The sequence below is a fragment of the Synchytrium microbalum genome, assembly GCF_006535985.1.
Source record: "Synchytrium microbalum strain JEL517 chromosome Unknown SmJEL517_scf0001, whole genome shotgun sequence".
In the NCBI taxonomy this organism is placed as follows: Eukaryota; Fungi; Chytridiomycota; class Chytridiomycetes; order Synchytriales; family Synchytriaceae; genus Synchytrium; species Synchytrium microbalum.
In genome coordinates this window covers 24,130-44,066 of record NW_022158350.1, presented here as the reverse complement: position 1 = coordinate 44,066, position 19,937 = coordinate 24,130, and the positions used below count along the sequence as shown (strand labels likewise).

Sequence of the window (19,937 nt, the reverse complement as noted above, 5' to 3'; positions counted from 1 at the left end):
AGGACGTGCATCATCGCACGCCGTACAATGGCAGCAGCTGCATCAGTCTCTGCATCACCTTCAGTGAGAACATGTAAGAGCTTGCCTAGAAACAAAAAATCGAATTTTGGCAGACGGTTTTGGCAACCACCAGCAAGCTTCAAGGACTCTATTTAACACTTCGCTATCATTTATAGATGCCACACAATCCCAACCAATGCCTGAACTAAACATTGGCGGTCCACGCCTGCCCCCACATCTGATAGCAGCAACACTAGCCAAACCAAAACTCTCGCAACAAGGCAACCCAATCGACATCAAACGCCAATTCCTATACGCCCTATACACATCCATCCTCCCCAAACGCATCGTATTCGTAATCCAACTAAACGCACTCAGTGCATCCGAATACCAGACACTAACGCGTGAATTCAGGAAACGGGGCATGAACATTCTCAAAATCCGTCTAGGTGTATTTAGAGCCGCTGCCAAGAAATTTGGACAGCGGGGCACCATGAGTTGGGTGCCTAGTATCGTTGATCCACATCCAGAGAGCATGTATACCATATCACATAAAAACGGAGTTAGGTTATCTGAGATGCCTGTCGGGCACACCGCTATCGTATTCGCTGACAATATCCCCGAGTCCGTAAGCAAGGTATTACAGAGCGTGAATCAGGTCGTGGATAAAGTCAAGCCCAAAGTGTTTGTTGTGGGTGCTAAGATTGATTGTGATGTGTATAGTAAAGCGGAGCTGGATTATGTTGCTACGCTGCCAAGTATCAAGGAGTTGAGGGAACAGCTTGTTGGGGTGCTGATGGGGCCTGGTGGCAAGTTGGTGCAGACTTTGCAGAATGTGCAGGAGACCCAGGGGGTGATGTTGGTTAAGACGTTGGAGGCACGGCCTGCTGAGTTGGTTGATGTGCTTGGTAGGAGGGAGGATGGTGAGGCATCGTCGCAGCAGCAGTAATAGTAGTAGTAATAGTGAGGGTTGGACGCTTGTTGTAAACTCATTTCGCACAAACAATCGCACCAGCAACAGATGCAATGCATAAACGTGTCTACTTTTAATCTATAATTACAACTGCATGCTACTCCGCACTATTTCATTATTCTTGAGCAAGCTTCTTCAACCGATCCCTCGCAATAGCCATCATCTCACTCAACCCGGTCTCAATCTCCTGATCAGCCTGATTATTAAGTCTAGCCTCAATAACAGGAATAATCTCCTTCCTAGGTCTCCCGGCAACAAACACCACAAACTTGAATCCAAACTGTTGCTCATATGTGGTGTTGAGTTCGGCCAGCACAGCGTTCACAGCCTCATCTTCAGACATTGTGTTTACTGATGCTGTGGAAGGTTGAGGTGCAGATGTATATCCCTGTTCGGCGTATGAGAGAGCTGATAAGCTTGTTTTTGCAGCTCCGATGCGTGGATGTCTAATGTGGGTCAGAATTAAGTGATAAGACGAAATCAAGGAGATATCCGAGTAGACTTACGCATTGATAACCTCTATTCGGTCTGATTTCGACATGCCCTTGATGCATGCCTCTGCCTGATCAATCAGAGCTTCATAGCTGGAATACGGGCGTGAATCGTAGAGCACACCGGCTAGTGGAGGAGCAGTCTCGAATAGTACATTGACCGTTTCAAAGAATTCAGAGGAAGGTAGAGCGTTTAGCTTTGTTATTCTTGGGAGGCTTACTGTTGCCATCTTTCATTATCTCCTGTTTGGAGGATTTGTGAAGGGGATGCCGCCATCGGCGTTTCATGAAGTCGAGTACTGGGAGAAGAGATATGAGTGTGATGATGGAGTTTACGAGTACGTGTATTTTGTAGCTTTGGCGTCTCAGGTCACGAACATTAACGACATCAACCAATTTCGCGTCTAGTTGGTTTGGAGGATGGGAATTGTTTCGCCCCTACCTGATCGATTACATATCGACAGGTAGCCGAGTGCTAGTCGCAGGCAACGGCAACTCGACAGTCGCAGCAGATCTAGTCAAGGAGGTTTCCAAAGTCGTCGCATTCGATTACAGTCCAGTCGTTGTCAATGCCATGAAGGCCAAGACGACTGACAGCAAGCTAGAATACGTGCTTGCGGACGCATGTTGTCTGTCGAAGGCGTTTGAGGCTGATAGTTTTGATGTTGTGCTGGACAAGGTTTGACAGTTTCGCAGTTTTGAGCTTGATCTCCATTGATCTTTTTGTACAAGTAGAGTCTTTTGGATGCCATTACTACGGGCGATGATGATAACGAATCACAGGCTAGGAAGTATGCGGACGGGTGTGATTATGTTTTGAGTGGGAAGGGGGTTTGGATTGTAATTTCTTATAGCGATACACGACGAGAGCTATTGAGGGGGTTGCTGCCAGGCGTTTTTGAGGTGACGGAGATTAAACAGGTGCCGACTAGTCAGAATGTGCCTGTAAATGCACCTGATATTTTTTACCATGTGCATATTTTGGAACGATGTAAAAAGCCAGAGTGGTGAAATATTTGAGGACAAGGCTTTATAATCGCTTGTAAATATAGACTTTATTATTAATATTGTAATCAAACCAAATCGAACCATTTTTTGTATGAAACTAGCGATGCCCCGCCTTAAAGCACTAGACTTTAATGACACTGCCCATAGACGCAAACCCCATTTGCAAATTTTCTTTCCCCACGAGAGACAAATACTATATTATAAAACAGCAGAAGGATTACCAAAAAGTGACGATGTAGCTTCTTCCTCCTCCTCTTTCAATCGTTTCTCACAATTTTCGACTTCCTCAGCCCAATTGGTCCCTGTCACAATCCAAAGTTCTATGAGGCCAACTAGAGATAGTGCTAAAAACTGGCCCATCCAGAGACCTTCTAATCCGTAGTTAGCTCTGAATGCAAGCCAGAGTCCACATGGTAGAGCAATTAGATAGTAGGCGCTAACGTTAACAATAGCTCCAATATGCTGTCTTCCCATTCCGCGGAGCGAGCCTCCACATGAATTCGCAAGTCCGTCTGCCACTTGGAAGGCTGCTACCCAGGGCATTACTTTCGCTACAAGCTAGAAAGCAGTTTGAGAAAAATAGTGAGGTTAATTCGTGGGGGAAAAAAAAGACCAGTCCTTACGATAACGACGGAAGCATCGTCCGTAAACAGATATCCAAATACGTCTTTTGAAGCTAGCATATCTCCCATGATACCAGCGCCGATCGTGCAAGCGACACCTGCAGAGACATTCGCAGCTAGTTTTGATCTTCTCGGTAGTCGTGAGCCCAGAAGATTTCCTACACGGTTGGAGCTCGATACGCTACATGCAACTAAAGTGTAAATATCGGGTGGTTTCGACAAGACCACAAAGGAACGAAATCTACCTTAGTCCAAATGGTATCGTATTTAACACCTGATCTGCAGTCATAATGATCGATTGAGCTGCAAGTGCCTCAGGCCCTAGCAACCCTGCCGCCATGGCCACTAGCTCAAACGCCCACCACTCCGTCCCCACCATGAGCACGCCAGGCACCGCAAGCGCCAAGAAACTTGCCCAATTCGTGAATGCTTTACGACTAAATCCTCCCCACGCTTCACTCCCATCTACAAATACCACATACAGTATCAGCAGAAACAGCATCAGCCAGTACGTTATTGATGTCGCTATTGGAGCGCCGATGAATCCCAACGCGCAGCTGGGATGCCAGACGAGCAAATAGTTTAGGATTATGTTGAATGGCGATGCGACCATCATGACGTAGGTTCCAGCGTGCATGATTCCTTGGGCCTGCAAGTACTTTTTGATGCTTTCAAAGTAAAGGTATGCTGGTGCTCCAAATAGGAGATACCGCAGGAAGAGAGCTGCACGAGCACTTAATTGTGGTTCTTGGCCGAGCTGATATTGTAAAGTGAGCATAAATATGAGAGATTCGCTAGAGGGAGCATGTTTACGTACCAGTAGAAACAATGGTTCCGCGAAATACCACAGTGCAACGACAGGCACGAAAAGCACTGTTAAAATTAGGAGGCATCTTTGAAGTAGTACTCCGACTTCTGTTTTATCTGATGCGCCAGTAAATGCTTGGGATCCCAGTGTATCTGCCGAAAACGTGTTGGTAACAAATCGGCCAATGTGCAGCACATAGAAGCAACACACCTAAAGCAGTGCTACCACCCATAGCTACAACCCAGCCAGTGACCATAGCAAACATGAATGCAAAAGCTGCTGCTGCGAGATCATCCTACGAGACCATCCAAAATGAATCAGACAAGCCCTCAAGGTACAATCTGTGATGACACTCACTGCTCCAAGACGTCCAACAATCACGACACACTAGATTAAAGAAATGTTTAAATCGATGCTACCACACGAATGCGGTACGAAACTTACAGCTGTTTGCAGCGAATTCTGAAGCGCATACGTTAGGGACACTGGGATGAACGTTTTCTAAGTTTTGATAAGATTAATTAGTTACAGATCAATTTTTTTGTAACATTGATAGAACCCATCCATACCAAAACAACCCATATTTCCTGGGAAACACTTATTTCCAAATCTAAATCGTAGGATGGTGGTTCAGATAATAAGGGCGTGTACTCGTCCACGACAGGATACAGAGGAGGCTGTCTGGTATCTCCATAATAGGCCATTACTATCCTTCCTAGGCTGTTGATGGTCTTATCTGTCCATGACAAAGTGTTTTCATAGGCAATAGTTTAATAAAAAAAATAGGCAAAGCCATCACATTTTCATAACGTAAGCAATTCGAAGTCGTCGACGCGATTGTGTCGTTCTCAGTCAACACGACATGAATGGGCTTAAAGAAGGATGGTCAGATTCTCGGTCCTTATTTTCGCCTTTCCTGTACCAGAAAAGTGCTTTTCAGCATATACCGATCGCTCAAAGGAAGCAATTCCAAGCTGCCCAATTGTTTAATTTGTATTTGGCTCGTCCATATCTGGAAGCATTGTGTCCTCCATATTCGGGCAACAATCTCAGCATCGTGAATCTCAAATCAACCACTTTAGATGTGCTTTCTTCTTTTCAGTCCAATAAATCAACCAGCAAAACATTGCTTGTGCAACATTGACTTCAAATCACTACTTACAAGGACGACATCATTCGAGCTCAAAGCAAGATGGCCAAAGATCAGTTCCCTCAATCTTGGGGTCCTAAGCTGAGACATGTTATGACCAAACAGAAACAAGCCATGAAACCAAATGCTTCCGTCTTGGAATCTCGAAAGTTGGCCGAGACTGTACCGTACAAGATGGACGGTATTGATCTAAGAGAAGTTCAAATTCCAAGGTAATCAGTATTTGTTTAAGTTGTGAACGCATCAATCTTTGTTTCTGAAACAAAACCGTAAACACTCAACATTTGTGTTTTCCTATAGAATCCATGCTCCATCGCTAGAGGCCAATGTTTCTGGAATTGTGCCAGCTGAATTTGTGGCTGTTAATGGATCGAATTTTGATTCGTCCCTGCCCCATATTCTGTACCTTCATGGTATGCGCTGATGTGTGCAGTTGCTCGTACATCACCCTAACTTTGAACCGCATATAGGCGGAGGCTATACTCAAGGCAGCAAAGAATCGCACCGCGTAATAACAATGAGGCTGGCCAAATATGGAATCAGAGTGTTGAGCGTGAGCTATCGACTCGCTCCAGAACATCCTTATGTGAGAAACTTGTTGAGACACGGGTTGAAGGCTTTAATTAATATCTGTTTTTGAAATTCTTTAGCCAGCTGCTCTCGCTGATGCGTATGCTAGTTTCAAGTATTTATTGGCATCTGGAGTGCCAGCTTCTCGTATTGTGGTTTCTGGTGATAGCGCCGGTATGTATTGCTTGTAAGCTGTTTTCGTGAGTTCTTAGTACGCGTCTGACAATCCAACTGTCTTAGGAGGAGGACTCAGTTATGCCCTGGCCATGTATTTACGCGATATGGGTGAAGACATGCCGTAAGATTCCATTATCCCAACCAAGTACAAGGCTGTGAGTATCTGAGAGACTCACCAACTTATTGCTTTTAGTGGTGGATTAGCCCCTTTAACGCCATGGGTTGACTTGAGCCACTTTAGTCCTGCCATGAACATCAATGAACTCCCTGAAAGCGCTGATGTTATCCAGAGCAACGATATTGGCTCAGAAACAAACATGAGTGATGCCTATTGTGGCGGTGAATGGGCTCAGATATACGTTTCCCCTATTCTGGATGTACCTCACTCATCCAAACGAAAACTGCCACCACAGTTTATCATAACAGGTTTGAGTGTTTGTTATAAATATGGTGATCAAACGTGAATTGACTGCTTGCCATTTAGGCACTGTGGATCGCTTCCAACTAGAGGACACTATCATGGCAATTAGGAGGAGAAGGAGTGGTGAAACTGTCCAACTTTACGTATTCAAGGACATGTTTCATGTTTTTCAGGCATATCCATTCCTTGATGCTTCCACTACAGCGATTGAGCTCGAAGCTCAGTTTGTCAAGGACGTAGCTAGTGGGACGAATCTTGCGTCTGCATATTTCTTTGTCGAGGATGATGGAAAGACTGTAAAGGAGGAGACGGAGACTGCTGTTAAAGCACGAGCTGCTGATATTGTTCGACGCGGAACTGTTCAAAAGACGAAACCACTAGCCTTGTATAAATTGTGATGAACGAATTTGACTGAATGTGAGATGTATGATGGATATTATGACTTGCATGGGTTCACTTTTAGCTCACATTTGTGTATTGGGATACAGATGTTTGGGCAATATGGCAGTTTGGCGCCATGAAAACTTCTGAATTGAGAGCCTGCGTGTTTTTTATTTCTTTAAAACTACAACCGTGTCACTATACGTGCGTGTTTAGGACCTCTGCTAGAAAAAGTGCTATGCGGTCGCTCAATTCACGTAAATCCAACTGGATAAATCGAGCGAGCAGGTCGAATATGAGCGAAATCTGCAGTCATATTCTCCTCCAACTGGCCAGGAATCGTGGATTCTCACCCTGTTCCTTGATATGTATCACGTAAGCCTTACCAAATCCGACAAGTTCAACCTCCTCATCAGACATCCGTCGAATCCGTAGTAGTCTTTTAAAAAATTGGTAAGTAGATTATGACTTGGAAAGTGGATACATGCATGATATCCATTGCATCGGGCTCGCCACCGATTGGAACCTCAATACGAGCAAATTGTCGAAACTCTTGACGATTGTACTTGAAACCTTGATACCGAAAGCTCAAACAACAAAGAAGAGGAGCAAGAGAGAGAACCGAGATAGTGAAACAGCTTGATAGTCACTTGTATTCAGGACCTAACTCCCTTTTACCTCTGCCGAATAGTATATTTTTGTTGAACATTTTACAACATGCCTCCAAAAGTCGACCCTAATGAAATCAAGACAGGTAAACATCGATATAGTTGGTTAGAGGCTGTTATCAGCTACACTAGCTGTCAGCTGCTCGAATGAGCCTAGCTTTGTCAGACAAGACGAAAGTCTAACACGCAAATCGGTATTATAGTGGTGTTGAGAACAACAGGAGGTGAAATTGCTGGTGGTTCAGCACTTGCACCAAAGATTGGTCCATTGGGTCTGGTATGTACCTCTTATCAGCTCTGTTCTCTGTAATAAACCAGAAGACTGACACTCCTTTCGTATTTAATAGTCACCAAAGAAAGTCGGTGAAGATATCGCCAAGGCCACCATGGACTACAAAGGTCTCCGAATCACCGTAAAACTCATCATCCAAAACCGTCAAGCCGCTATTGAAGTGGTACCCAGTGCCAGTTCCTTGATCATCAAGGCGTTGAAGGAACCTCCAAGAGATAAGAAGAAGGAAAAGAACAGTATGTTGTCAGTATTATCAGTATATGACTTTACAAGTCCCTGATGTGTTTTTTTGTCCAGTCAAACACAGCGGCAACTTGGCCTTTTCTGAAGTTTTGGAAATTGCCAGGAAGATGAGGAACAAGTCCATGGCCAAGGAAATGAGGGGCACTGTTAGAGAAATTCTAGGAACATGCTTCTCTGTTGGATGCACAGTAGACGGACAGAGTCCTCAAGATGTCAGTGAAAAAGTTCAATCAGGCGTAAGTCAATTGTTGGAAATGAATCTGGTTTTTGGCCGACAAATTCGCTCATTATGTTTTTGATATCTAGGAAATTGATGTACCTGCCAAATAACCACCCTTGTAACATTTTATGTCCAATGAATTCAAGCTTTGCAAAATATGGTTGTGTGTTGGGCTGTGGTGTTGCTGTTCTCGATTTTTTGTTTTTTGATCGGGTGAGGTCTGGGATCATGGGAAGATAGTCTTTTCTTGTATTGGGAATCGTCATCAAAATTCTCCGATTATGCAACACACTTGTGTTCGTCTTGGAGATAAAAAAAATGATGAAAAAATTAAGGTTGCAAAAAAATGTTCCAGAAGGGAGAAGGACGCAAGCTGCCTTCTCACAGATCAAGAACGCAGGCCATTCGACAATGAAATCGAATACCACGATGAACGGTCTTATACCCTGGATCTTGGTGCTCCTATGCCTCTCATCAACATGTCGAGCAGATATCGCAACACTCTTTACATCCCAGAATCAATCAACCACCATTGGATTTAATATCTCCGTGACATTGCTACCACAACCGGCAATGATCTACTCAGCCAATATTGCTCAAAACTACTTTGCTGTCGTGTATCCATCGTCTACTTCCCTTGGTGTCGTGCTACGGGGATATAGTGCTGCATTGTCAATATCTGCACGCAAGGTTCGAGTTGAGAGAGATGGGTGTACGAGTCCAGTGTGTTCTGCTCATGGGTTGTGTAATGATAATCTAAATTGCCAATGTGATGATGGATGGACTGGTCCAAGCTGTGATCGTTGTGATGCAGGATTTTATGGTGCTAATTGTACAGGTAAAAAGCCTTCGTCTCATGCTGCGTAAATGAATGTTCATTTCACCATTCCCAAACTTGAACGTTTTTAAAAAGGTGTCTGCAATTGCCCAAGTGGTGCAGGCTGCAACAATGGAATGTATGGAGACGGAACGTGCAAATGTAAAGGTGGTTTCCTGGATTTCCCATACTGTACCCAATGTCCAGTTCAAGGATTCTGGGGTCCGGATTGCACGCCGTGCAATTGCTCACACCAGTATGGGTCCTGTGATCCCAATACGGGAAGTTGTAAATGTGCTGCTGGATACGATGTGAATGCTACACCCAGATGCTCTAAATGTCAGCCAGGATTCTATCAGACTTATAATCCAAATGTGGGACTGAATGATTGTGTTCGTGAGTACATTCTTGTACATCTTGTCAACTTGTTGGGTTTCTTTTGCACACACTCAATCATCACTCACATAAACACTACTTTCAACCATTCAGGATGCTTTACCGGATGTGCTCAGTGTACTGATCCTGATGCTACTTGCACGTTGTGCTCACCCGGTTTACACATTGATCCAACGGATCATCGCAAATGTATACCTGATCGAACATGTTCTGGATTTGCAAATTATTGGAATGGATCAACCTGTCAACGTAGGCCTCAAGCTCTGGCACTTGTACTGGTTTGTGAGAAATGCAACTTGACTGACTCGTCTTTTCTTTCGTTCTCTACAGATTGCCCTAATGGATGTTCTTGTGTGGACACATTAATGTGCAGTAGTTGTGACATCCCGAACGTGTATCCTGTTGTCAACGAATGCGGGGATGATTTTCTGGACGAGTACATGTCGTGTCATACCGCAGACACTCTCCAGTATGACAACTATTGGGTAAACATGGCCAAGGCAGCTTGTGATTGTAAGTGTGCTTGCTTGCGCGATAGATGAGTTTCAAACATCTTTTTCTTGACGCATACGTTTCATACGTCCACGACGATTCTAACAACTTCCCTTTTTGACAGCATGTATGTCTGGATGTGCAACGTGTGGATTGCCACGGGGCTACGTATATCCACCTGATTCAGCGTCCCAACGTGCTGCAACCAGTTGCTTCACTTGCATGGATTCATTTACACGACAGAATATTTCTGGGTTACCTCCAAACACATGTAGAGAGCAGTGTGCCAATGGTTGTACTTACCAGAACGGGACTTGTATGTCGTGCCGTAAGTGCTCTCATACGTGATGACGTTTTTATAAAAGCAAAAAACCCATTCAACTTGTCATTGGCAACATGCTTCTGTTGCTTGTGTTCTCTTCATGTAGAGCTTTGCGGTGATTCAAATTGTCAAACTTGCAATGGACAAGGAGCAGGACATTGTACATATTGTGCGACCGGTTATGCTATTTTGAATGGGTTTTGTGCTCCTACGCCATGTCCAGCTGGATACTATTTGGATTCCACTGGAACTTATTTAGTGAGTTCGGAGGTTAGGCCTACTTGTCGCAGTAAGTTCCATATGTAGTTGGGTCGATTGTATCCGTTCGCAGTAGTTGAAGCAATACTTCGATAGTCCCTGACCGTTTTTTGCCTCGCAACTAGAATGCTTCCCTGATTGTGCCACATGTACTGGACCCAGTTACGAACAATGCACTTCTTGTACTGCACCGTGGCAAGTGGTTGGACCCAATGGAGCCTGTGTGGATTCGTGTCCTGATGGACAGTATAAGACGACAAACAAGACGTGTAATGGTAGGTGGAAGCTTGATTCTTCACTGGATTATTGATCGAAAAGCTAACAACCAGTGTTTATAGCGTGTTTCCCTGGTTGTGCTTCGTGCACTGGTCCGAAAGTCACTGATTGTCTGTCTTGCGACAACCCTCTCTATACGCTGAATAGTACTGGCTGTTTCTTCATCGTAAGCCGACTGCTATCACCATAGCGCTCCTTTTTTCGTTGTCACCTACATGTCTGGGCTTGAACGTTCAAATCTCAAACTGTATTAGAGCTCCGTGACGCCAGCGACACCAGCACCAGCATGGATAGTCCCCCTCACCATTGTCGGCTACACTACACTCGGAGCAGGAATCTTGGGAGCCTGCGCATTTGGTTTCACCCGTTTCTACTTCCGAGCCAAGAGAGCAGAAGCAGGACAACGTCAATGGTTTAGTGCTTACATGAACGCATTCAAAGGTGGAGCTGCTGCCGCAGCACCAAGACGTACATCAGTCCGTCGCAAATCGTCTCTTGGCAAAGGAGCCAAGATGGTTGTTGATGTTTACGAAGAGATCCAAGAGGATATCAACCAAACTGCTGTTTGTTCACCGAATGTACCTGCGGGTGTGGTTGTTGGCAATGGCTATCCAATGCAGAATATTGCTCGTGGTGGTCGAGCTATGCCTCTCAGACCTACAATACCTGATATTCCCTTCCCAGCACCACGACCGGTACACCTTGTTGAGGAGGAGTGGAAACGCGATCCGACGAATCCCTTTGCTCCAATGAACCAGCAACTGACTAATTATCCATTTATTTAAGTAATTTGCAAGTTCACGTATTCAATATAGCTATATATGGACGATGCAATAAGCACATAAGTACCGTAAGTACGCGTTCGAATGAGCGAATGAGTGAAATGAACCTAGTCGACGCGTTCTGTCCAAAGCTGCTTGGTTTTTTGTAGTCCTTCGCACCAGTTACCATGACAGTGACAAATCTCCTGAGAGAGTCGACGAAGGTAAACATAAATCAAGACAAAGAATAGGCTCACATGATGAACGCCCCATTCGAATCGGTACTGGACTTCAACGCTGAATTAGATGTGCCTTTACTGGACAAGGTTGTTCAAACATTCTATACAAAGACAGGACCTGATGTAAGTAGTCTTGATACTACTACAGCGATGACTCTATTTGAATGATTTTAAATCTGGAAATGCTGTCACTCGTCATTATCGTCTTCTGCTTGGCATTGCTTGGGTTTTTTACAATCCCAACATTTTGTTGTTGAAAATGAGTGGGTTTGGATTTTATGTTAATCTTGACTGCCTTTTCGATTAGCAACTACGAGCTCAAAAGATCATTGCTGAATTCCAAGAACATCCTGATGCTTGGAAACGGGTAGATGGCATCCTGGAAAGATCCTCCTACACTCAAACAAAGGTGAGGTTGTTATTCGTGGTTTGCTGTGCACGTTGGTTTTGCAGAACCTGGAACCGACGAGGCATGTATCTTATTCGCCATCATATAGTATATCGCATTACAAATATTGGAAACACTGATCAAGACCATGTGGAAAGCACTACCTGTAGAACAGCAACAAGGTTTGCCACTGTATCCATATTTTTTTGTTGATTTGCGATCCGAATCAAACGAATCATCCCATATTACAGGCATAAAGAACTATATCGTATCAGTCATCATCAAGACATCATCAGATGAAGTGTCGATTGAAAAGGAAAGGACATATCTCGGAAAGCTCAATATTGTATTGGTTCAGGCAAGTCCTTTCTTTTGATGAACACACATATGATAATCCCATGGATCTTGATGAGAATGAGTTTCCAACTATAAAATGGTTACATATATCTAGATACTAAAACACGAATGGCCACACAACTGGCCTACATTCATACCCGAAATCATAAACTCTAGCAAAACAAACCTATCATTATGCGAGAACAATATGGCCATTCTCAAGCTGTTGAGGTGCGTGCTATTGAAACTTATCTGACGTGGCACAATCAGGCAAAAATGCTCAACATTCAATTGTATTGATAGTGAAGAGATCTTTGACTTTTCAGCTGAACAAATGACACAGAAAAAGACAAAGGATCTCAAACAACAAATGTGTGGAGAGTTCTCTGAAGTCTTTCAATTGTGTCATGAGATATTAGAAAAGGCTCAAAAGCCAAGTTTGATTCGAGCTACATTGGAAACCTTGTTACGTTTCTTGAACTGGATACCTTTGGGTTATATATTTGAGACCAACCTTATTGATATTCTACGAAACCGAGTATGTGTCATGATACTGAGCAAAAGAAGTTGGATGCGTCCGCTAATGATGATCTCAAATCTTTTCCTAGTTCCTCGAGGTACCAGTGTTTAGAAACGTAACCTTGAAATGTTTGACTGAAATTGGTGGATTGCAAGTTGGGCCAGAGTACAATCCCAAGTTTGTCATTTTATACAATATGGTTATGGATGCTATCGTAAAGATGATTCCTCTCAGTACTGGTATGTGGGGCTTGTTGTCACCTCAATTTGTAAGCGTCTTCTAATAACGTTTGTCTTTCTCTTCCCACCAGATCTGGTGCGAGTCTATGAAAACAGCTCAGACGATGATCAACAATTTATACAAAATCTGGCTCTATTCTTATGCAATTTCCTCAGTGTTCATCTTCGGGTGCGACATCGATTTGTACTATCGTTGCCTTTTTTTACGCTTGTTAATGTTTTGATCTCGACCCTTAGATTGTGGAACAAACAGGCAATCGCGAAGCACTACTCACTGGCCATGCCTATCTATTGATGATTTCCCTGGTACGAGATCGAGAAATCTTCAAGATTTGTTTAGAATACTGGACGAAATTGGTATCCGAACTGTATGAAGAAGTCCAAGCATTACCCAATGGAGCAGGAATGACAGATTTCGGTGCCCAAATGCCTTTTGGCAATCCTGGTGCATTGGCAGGAATGACTGGTGCACCAGGACTCTCAACTCGCAAGGGTATCTACACAGAAGTCTTATCGAGGCTTCGTGTCGTTATGATTGAGAGAATGGTCAAGCCTGAAGAGGTATGAATCGTTTGATTTGGCGTCATCCTTGCATAGTTGCTAATTAAAGGTTGGGTGTTTTGCGTTACAGGTTTTGGTTGTTGAAAACGATGAAGGAGAAATCGTCAGAGAAGTCGTCAAAGAGAGTGATACAGTCACTTTATACAAGAGTATGAGAGAGGTGTTGGTATACTTGACCCATTTGGATGTTGATGATACTGAGCAAATCATGTCAGAGAAGCTGAGTAAACAGGTACGCGGTGAACTAGTTCCTTGTTTTGCTTTGCTGCCGTCACTCAAACCTGCATTCTAGATGGATGGCACTGAATGGTCATGGGACAATCTCAACAAATTATGTTGGGCTATTGGATCTATTTCCGGAGCCATGTCTGAAGAGACCGAGAAACGTTTCCTTGTCACCGTCATCAAAGATTTGCTCGGTTTATGTGAAATGAAACGTGGCAAAGACAACAAGGCTGTGGTCGCTTCCAACATTATGTACATTGTTGGTCAATACCCAAGGTTTTTGAAGGCACATTGGAAGTTCTTGAAGACTGTTGTCAACAAGAACTTTGAATTCATGCATGAATTACACGAGGGTATGTTGTGGTTGAACTAGCATGGTAGATTTTTGGCTGAGTCTTTCTGTTTTTGTTTGCTCGTGATTAGGTGTTCAAGATATGGCTTGCGATACCTTCATCAAGATCTCTCAAAAGTGTAAACGACACTTTGTCATGCAACAACCTAACGAACCACAGCCATATATTGAAGAGATTCTCGCTACTATTGATCAAATCACGTCAGATCTTTCACCTCAGCAGGTAAAGGTCTCCCTGCATGGTTTTTTGGTTCAGTTTCTTACCCGTGTTTCTTGTATCAGGTCCACACATTCTATGAAGCTGTTGGATATTTGATTTCAGCACAACCAAACAAGCAAATCCAAGAACGATTGATTATCAAGTTCATGGAGTTACCCAATGCAGCGGTATGTAGCAAGCTTCTGCTTTCCATTTCGATCTTTTTTGTTTGCTTACACATAATTAACCCTGCGATAGTGGGACAATGTGTTGAGCCTTGCCAACCAAAACATTGACGCTTTGAACAATCCTGAAAACATAAAAATCTTGGGCAACATTCTGAAGACGAATGTATCTGCTTGTCTCTCTGTAGGCTCGCCCTTCATCATTCAGATTGCCAGGATATATAATGAAATGCTCAACTTGTACAAGATTGTGTCTCAGCTGATATCACAAAGTGTTGCTACACAAGGTGGGTTGCGATATTCGTTGCTGTTAGTCCTTTGAGATCTGAACGGAAGAAAGTACTCGATTTTTTTGCACCTAATATTTACAGTCACTTTTCAATTTTAGGACTAATCGCTACCAAGACACCACGAGTTAGAGGTCTACGAACCATAAAGAAGGAGATCTTAAAATTGATTGAAACCTATGTCAACAAAGCTGATGACACCAAGGCTGTTGCTGTCAACCTCATTCCAGGCTTGTTGGAAACTGTATTGGGCGATTATACTAGAAATGTCCCAGATGCTCGTGATGCTGAAGTGTTGTTGGTGTTGGCTAGTGTTGTTGCCAGGCTTCAGGCAAGCTTTCACCTATGATGACAGCAAGGGTTTTTTCCCCGCTTCTGACATCTTATTTTCCAACTTTAGCGACACATGGATGACGCCATCTTGTTGATTCTGGAAGCTGTGTTTGAATGCACGCTCAACATGATAAACAAGGACTTTGAAGAGTATCCCGAACATCGTGTTGGCTTCTTCACCTTGTTGGATTCCATCAACACGCACTGCTTTGAAGCTCTCATCAAGCTGCCATCAAACCAATTCAAACTCTTCCTCGACAGTATTGTTTGGGCCTTCAAGCATACCATGAGAGATATCTCTGATATGGGTCTAGGCATTATGCTCCAACTTATAAACAACTTCTCACTCAAGGCTGATCCGGTTATAGCCGATGCCTTCTTCCAAACATTTTATCTCAGTATCTTGCAAGATGTATTCTTTGTCTTGACCAACACATTCCACAAGTCTGGTAAGTTCATTGTGCAGTGTGAAGAATAACCGTGTTCCATAACCAGTTGATGTCAATTAATTTTGAATTTTCCAATGCAGGCTTCAAATTACAAACATCCATCTTGATGCAAATGTTTGCATTGGTTGATGCTGGTTCCATCCGAGCGCCCTTATTTGACCGCAACCAATTCCCAGACCCAAATATGGATAATCGAACATTCTTGAGAGAGTTTGTTGCCAATTTGTTACAACGCGCATTCTCTCATCTTCAACCGTGAGTTTATTTGTTACTTGGGCAGCAGTCTTTTTTGTTGTTGACTAATCATTGCTCCCAATGATAGACTTCAACTCAAAGCATTTGTGAATGGATTGTTTACATTTGACAAAGACTTTATTGCCTTCAAGAGTCATGTACGAGACTTTTTGATTCAACTCAAGGTTTGTCTTTGTTGAACTTGTATCCGTTGCGGATGTCATTACTAATGTTTTTGGTGCTCATACCTCTCTGTCCCATTTTGTAGGAGTTTGCAGGAACAGACAGCGATCATCTCTTCCTGGACGAACGTGAAGCAGAAGTAGAAGCCAAGAAGGAAGCAGAAAGGAATAGGAATCTCAAGATTCCTGGCATGTTGAAACCAAGTCAACTTGCCGATGATGGAATGATGGACTAGAAGAGATGCACTCGTTACACTTCAAAAAAGTGGTTTGGGGGGGAAGGAGAGGCAGAGGAGAGGATTTAAAATGCTTTTTTACGATACACCGTTTTTGATTTCTAAGTAAAAAAAGAAGAAACGAAATCAAAGAAGGAACGAGCATTACAGCTCAAAAGGAATATATGTATATTGCCCAATAAAACCATATTGCGAGTACTTTAGCATATACAGGAGATGTGTTGCAGGGGTTTGTACAAGTTTATACAAATGCCAAAAGCTAAAAAAAAAACCCCCCCGGTGTGATAGTAATATATGCGTCTATGCGTCTTACGTTCAGGCCTCTGTCTTTGTAGCTTGAATCGATTCGTACACAACAAGCACATTCCAAGCGATAACATCAACAACAGCACGAGCCTTCAGCGCATCATACAAACCATTCGAAGCCTTACTCCTAATCTCGCTACTAGATTTCTTATATGATTGCACGTACTCATCATCCTCATCTGCTGCATCAGGCTCTTCTAAACCTGTTTGTGACCTACTCTCAATCATCCACAACACACACGAGGCATATAGAAACGAGTGCCTGAGGAACGGGACAGGGATATCGAGTATTGGTTGTTTAACTAGGAGTTTAGCAAGTCGGGATAAGGAGATTGCCGAGTTGTATGCGATGCTGAATGCGGATAGTTCTCTTGATGTCCACGTAGAGTTTACTGTGGTGCAGAGTGCTGGGCGGAGGGAAAGGAGGACAAGTCTAGTGTTTATTGGAAAGGTAGGTTGAGCAAAAAAACGATTATCAAATAAACCAATAGATGAGTTGCAACTTACGAATGGTACAAGATATGCATGTTGACGAGCTCCATATCATCCTTTTGAAAGCATACATCCATCTAACAGGGCATTAATGGGAGTGAATGGAAGCTCGTTTTTCTATAGCTTTTAACTGTTTCCTGTGCAAATGATTCGTCCCTTACATTTATTTCATCTGGTAATGCTTTATGCCACTTGAGGAGTAAACCTCGAATGCGTGACATATTGTCTTCATCTAGAAAGGAAAGAAGTATACCAATGTAAATCTGACTTGCAAACGAGCCAAATTGCCGAATTGTACTTCAAACTTTTCTGTTAAGTGCGTGAACTTACAATCTTTGGACAAAGCAGATGTTGTATCATTTTTGTCTCTAATGGGTTCCAGCGGTCCTCCTTGACTCATCAGCGGGACTACAACATCCAAAAAGACCGTCAATATTGTGTGTGTGACGGGACAAAACACCACAGATTTTGAAGACTTTTACAAGCAAGGAATGGTCTTCAATGCAGCACAATTAACATAATCAAGGGCCCAACAAACTTACATGACTCAAAATGACCAAGACAATGGTACTTGACTATATTCTCATGATGCAGTTGCAACAATGTAATAATACCGGTATGTGCATCCATGTTGACTGCTTGAACAGCATAATTCAGAACTGTCCATGACGATGATGGCAATTTCACGCACTTCTCGTAAGGAAGCGATGATGATTGCCCCATTGAGACAAAAAAACTGCGAAGCCGACGACGAGGACAGATAAGTACAATCACCAATGAGCAACCACTTGATTGATACAAACATACCTATCAATCCGGTATAAAGACCAGTAAAGAGCTCGCCGTTCTTCAATATCCAATTCCGTCAACGATGAGATGTCACATGTTGGGAAACATTTCTGTTTGAGAGATTTTGGTATGTCGGTAGGATCCACATGTAACTGTGTGAGAGTGGCTAAGCGGCAGGCCATACGATGCATTCGTAAGGCATGTCGAACTATTGGGAGTGTAAGGAAAACGTATAAGAAGGTTATGCGTGATTGTTTGGAGGGGTCGGCAAACACTTCTTACTCAATTTGTACTTCCAGATGCAGGAACATGGGGATTTGATTGTTTTACACGCACAGAGGTATTTTGACGATGGGCTGGTTGCATTCATAGCTTTTCCGTTCGTCATAGCTATGGCAGAAGAGAAAAAATAGGATTTATCAGTCAATGATAGGTGAATGCTCACAGCTAAATCATACGATAACATACCAAATGCAAGCGAAGCCATGATACTCAAAGCTTGAATCAGCGGAACAGATTTTTCCCAAGACACGTCTTCAATATTCGACCAAATGTGTTTTCGAAACCTCTTCAACCATGGCCGAGCTCTCGCAACTTCTAGTCGACTTATACCCTCCAGCACAGATTGCTTGCTAGTAATTGATCCTAAAGCACAGACAGCATCCCATAACGAGGTAGGACACACTGTCTGAAATCGTTGTGGAGCTAAAAAGTGTCGAGGTAGGAAATTATTGGTAGGCGAAAGAATCTGATGAAGTAGCTCTTTCCGGTCTATGATGTCGTCTGGGAAATCGCTCGGTGATGAGGAGATAATGGATGTTGCGAGGTTGGCGATGGTTTTGAGTGTTGTAGGTGGTATATCCTGGTTGGAAGTCGGTAGACGGCATTCGTATTGAATGGCTTTCAGCTGCTGGCCCTTTTCTTTGAGCTTTTTGAGTAGGTTCTTCAAATCTAGAAGGGAAGCAAGTCTTGGTTGCAAGCAGATCGCAAGATACGGGACTGCGACGAGAGTTTCTTACGTGAACCTCGTCCTCCAGCAACAGGTTTGATGGCAGCTGATCTAGTATCTGCCGGTTTGTCTGAATACAAACACGCAATTTCAGACTTTAGGCACCATTCACAAGGTTGTTGACGGTTGCATCCCTTCTTGCGACTAGTGGGTTGAATTACAGGTAAGCTAGCGTACACGATGGATGAATCAGTGAGCCATCAAGCAAATAAATTCAAAATGATTGAAAATGCGGCATTAAATCCTTCCACAAATCACAAGTTAACGCACAAGACGTCAAATGTAAGATCAAGCTCTAGATGATTTCAAAACCAGCGAACAAACAACCAAAAAAGGTGCAAGTACGTACACTCGACAGTTATGACAAGCAGGTCCATGCTCTTTTGGTTTTCTTTTCCTGTTGGGGGCTTCGTCCTCGTTTGACATTCTTAGTCAACGAAGCTCATCGCAAACTTGACTGCGCTTTACCAGCAAACTATGTCGAATGAGGCTTTAATGTAAATTGGGCTGCATTGTATGTCCCTGATAACAATCTCCTTACTGATTAAACCAGCGAACAAGGCAATCTGGTCAACCATCGCAGTGACTGGCAAGTATGAAGATTTCTACCTATACGATCTATGTTTGGAGCGAATGTAGGCGATTCCATGTGCTATGAGTGATGATTTATGATGACCACTGTACGCTGATACGCTGGTCAGCGAATACCCGTTTTGCCGACGCAAGTTTTCACATCGATAGCATATACGCTTGGACCGAATATACGTGATTCTGTGGATCCAGAATGCAACGGCGCGGTGCATCTAGCCAGATCAGCCGCGACGATGTGAAAACTGGGTGCATGACGACAGCGAATCGCAGAAACGAGTTTTTGGGGATTGGCAGGTTTGGACGGTGTATTCACGTAGCTCATCGCGTAATATCCCGTATTAGTTGGCAGCTCACGTTTCGTCGCTCGTCGATTCAATGTTCTTGATTTCACATGTCGGCTTCGATTACGGACACTTTTCACAAAATTTCAAGCGTCAC

The 19,937-nt window shown here is 43.4% G+C and overlaps 7 protein-coding genes across 7 annotated transcripts; 5 read left to right on the top strand and 2 right to left on the bottom strand.

The window, feature by feature from the left end:
- Positions 1-27: 27 nt before the first annotated feature.
- On the top strand, positions 28-949 carry SmJEL517_g00013 (uncharacterized protein; the record flags this gene model as incomplete). The annotated part of the gene is made up of 2 exons (XM_031165943.1): positions 28-73; positions 177-949. The coding sequence occupies 2 exons, from the start codon at positions 28-30 to the stop codon at positions 947-949; spliced, it is 819 nt and encodes a 272-aa protein (XP_031027947.1).
- Positions 950-1,088: 139 nt separating this feature from the next.
- SMI12 (2-oxo-4-hydroxy-4-carboxy-5-ureidoimidazoline decarboxylase) lies at positions 1,089-1,694 on the bottom strand (the record flags this gene model as incomplete). The annotated part of the gene is made up of 2 exons (XM_031165942.1): positions 1,089-1,419; positions 1,480-1,694. The coding sequence occupies 2 exons, from the start codon at positions 1,692-1,694 to the stop codon at positions 1,089-1,091; spliced, it is 546 nt and encodes a 181-aa protein (XP_031027946.1).
- Positions 1,695-2,670: 976 nt separating this feature from the next.
- On the bottom strand, positions 2,671-4,607 carry SmJEL517_g00011 (uncharacterized protein; the record flags this gene model as incomplete). The annotated part of the gene is made up of 8 exons (XM_031165941.1): positions 2,671-3,030; positions 3,096-3,276; positions 3,341-3,852; positions 3,913-4,055; positions 4,114-4,198; positions 4,261-4,290; positions 4,348-4,404; positions 4,473-4,607. 8 exons carry the CDS (start codon positions 4,605-4,607, stop codon positions 2,671-2,673), a joined length of 1,503 nt encoding a protein of 500 aa, XP_031027945.1.
- Positions 4,608-5,095: 488 nt separating this feature from the next.
- SmJEL517_g00010 (uncharacterized protein) lies at positions 5,096-6,619 on the top strand (the record flags this gene model as incomplete). Its single annotated transcript, XM_031165940.1, has 7 exons — positions 5,096-5,265; positions 5,354-5,466; positions 5,524-5,639; positions 5,704-5,797; positions 5,864-5,921; positions 5,994-6,226; positions 6,285-6,619. 7 exons carry the CDS (start codon positions 5,096-5,098, stop codon positions 6,617-6,619), a joined length of 1,119 nt encoding a protein of 372 aa, XP_031027944.1.
- A 700-nt stretch (positions 6,620-7,319) lies between these two features.
- On the top strand, positions 7,320-8,135 carry SmJEL517_g00009 (uncharacterized protein; the record flags this gene model as incomplete). The annotated part of the gene is made up of 5 exons (XM_031165939.1): positions 7,320-7,356; positions 7,474-7,547; positions 7,618-7,798; positions 7,860-8,041; positions 8,112-8,135. The coding sequence occupies 5 exons, from the start codon at positions 7,320-7,322 to the stop codon at positions 8,133-8,135; spliced, it is 498 nt and encodes a 165-aa protein (XP_031027719.1).
- Positions 8,136-8,454: 319 nt separating this feature from the next.
- Positions 8,455-11,371, top strand: SmJEL517_g00008 (uncharacterized protein; the record flags this gene model as incomplete). The annotated part of the gene is made up of 8 exons (XM_031165938.1): positions 8,455-8,863; positions 8,939-9,238; positions 9,332-9,487; positions 9,569-9,751; positions 9,855-9,938; positions 10,006-10,058; positions 10,436-10,585; positions 10,841-11,371. The coding sequence occupies 8 exons, from the start codon at positions 8,455-8,457 to the stop codon at positions 11,369-11,371; spliced, it is 1,866 nt and encodes a 621-aa protein (XP_031027720.1).
- Positions 11,372-11,607: 236 nt separating this feature from the next.
- SmJEL517_g00007 (uncharacterized protein) lies at positions 11,608-16,312 on the top strand (the record flags this gene model as incomplete). The annotated part of the gene is made up of 19 exons (XM_031165937.1): positions 11,608-11,709; positions 11,894-11,995; positions 12,084-12,156; positions 12,226-12,320; positions 12,426-12,541; positions 12,614-12,848; positions 12,919-13,069; positions 13,141-13,238; positions 13,307-13,630; positions 13,701-13,862; positions 13,923-14,208; positions 14,279-14,430; positions 14,490-14,594; positions 14,665-14,878; positions 14,980-15,191; positions 15,279-15,660; positions 15,741-15,915; positions 15,983-16,079; positions 16,163-16,312. 19 exons carry the CDS (start codon positions 11,608-11,610, stop codon positions 16,310-16,312), a joined length of 3,231 nt encoding a protein of 1,076 aa, XP_031027721.1.
- Positions 16,313-19,937: the final 3,625 nt, after the last annotated feature.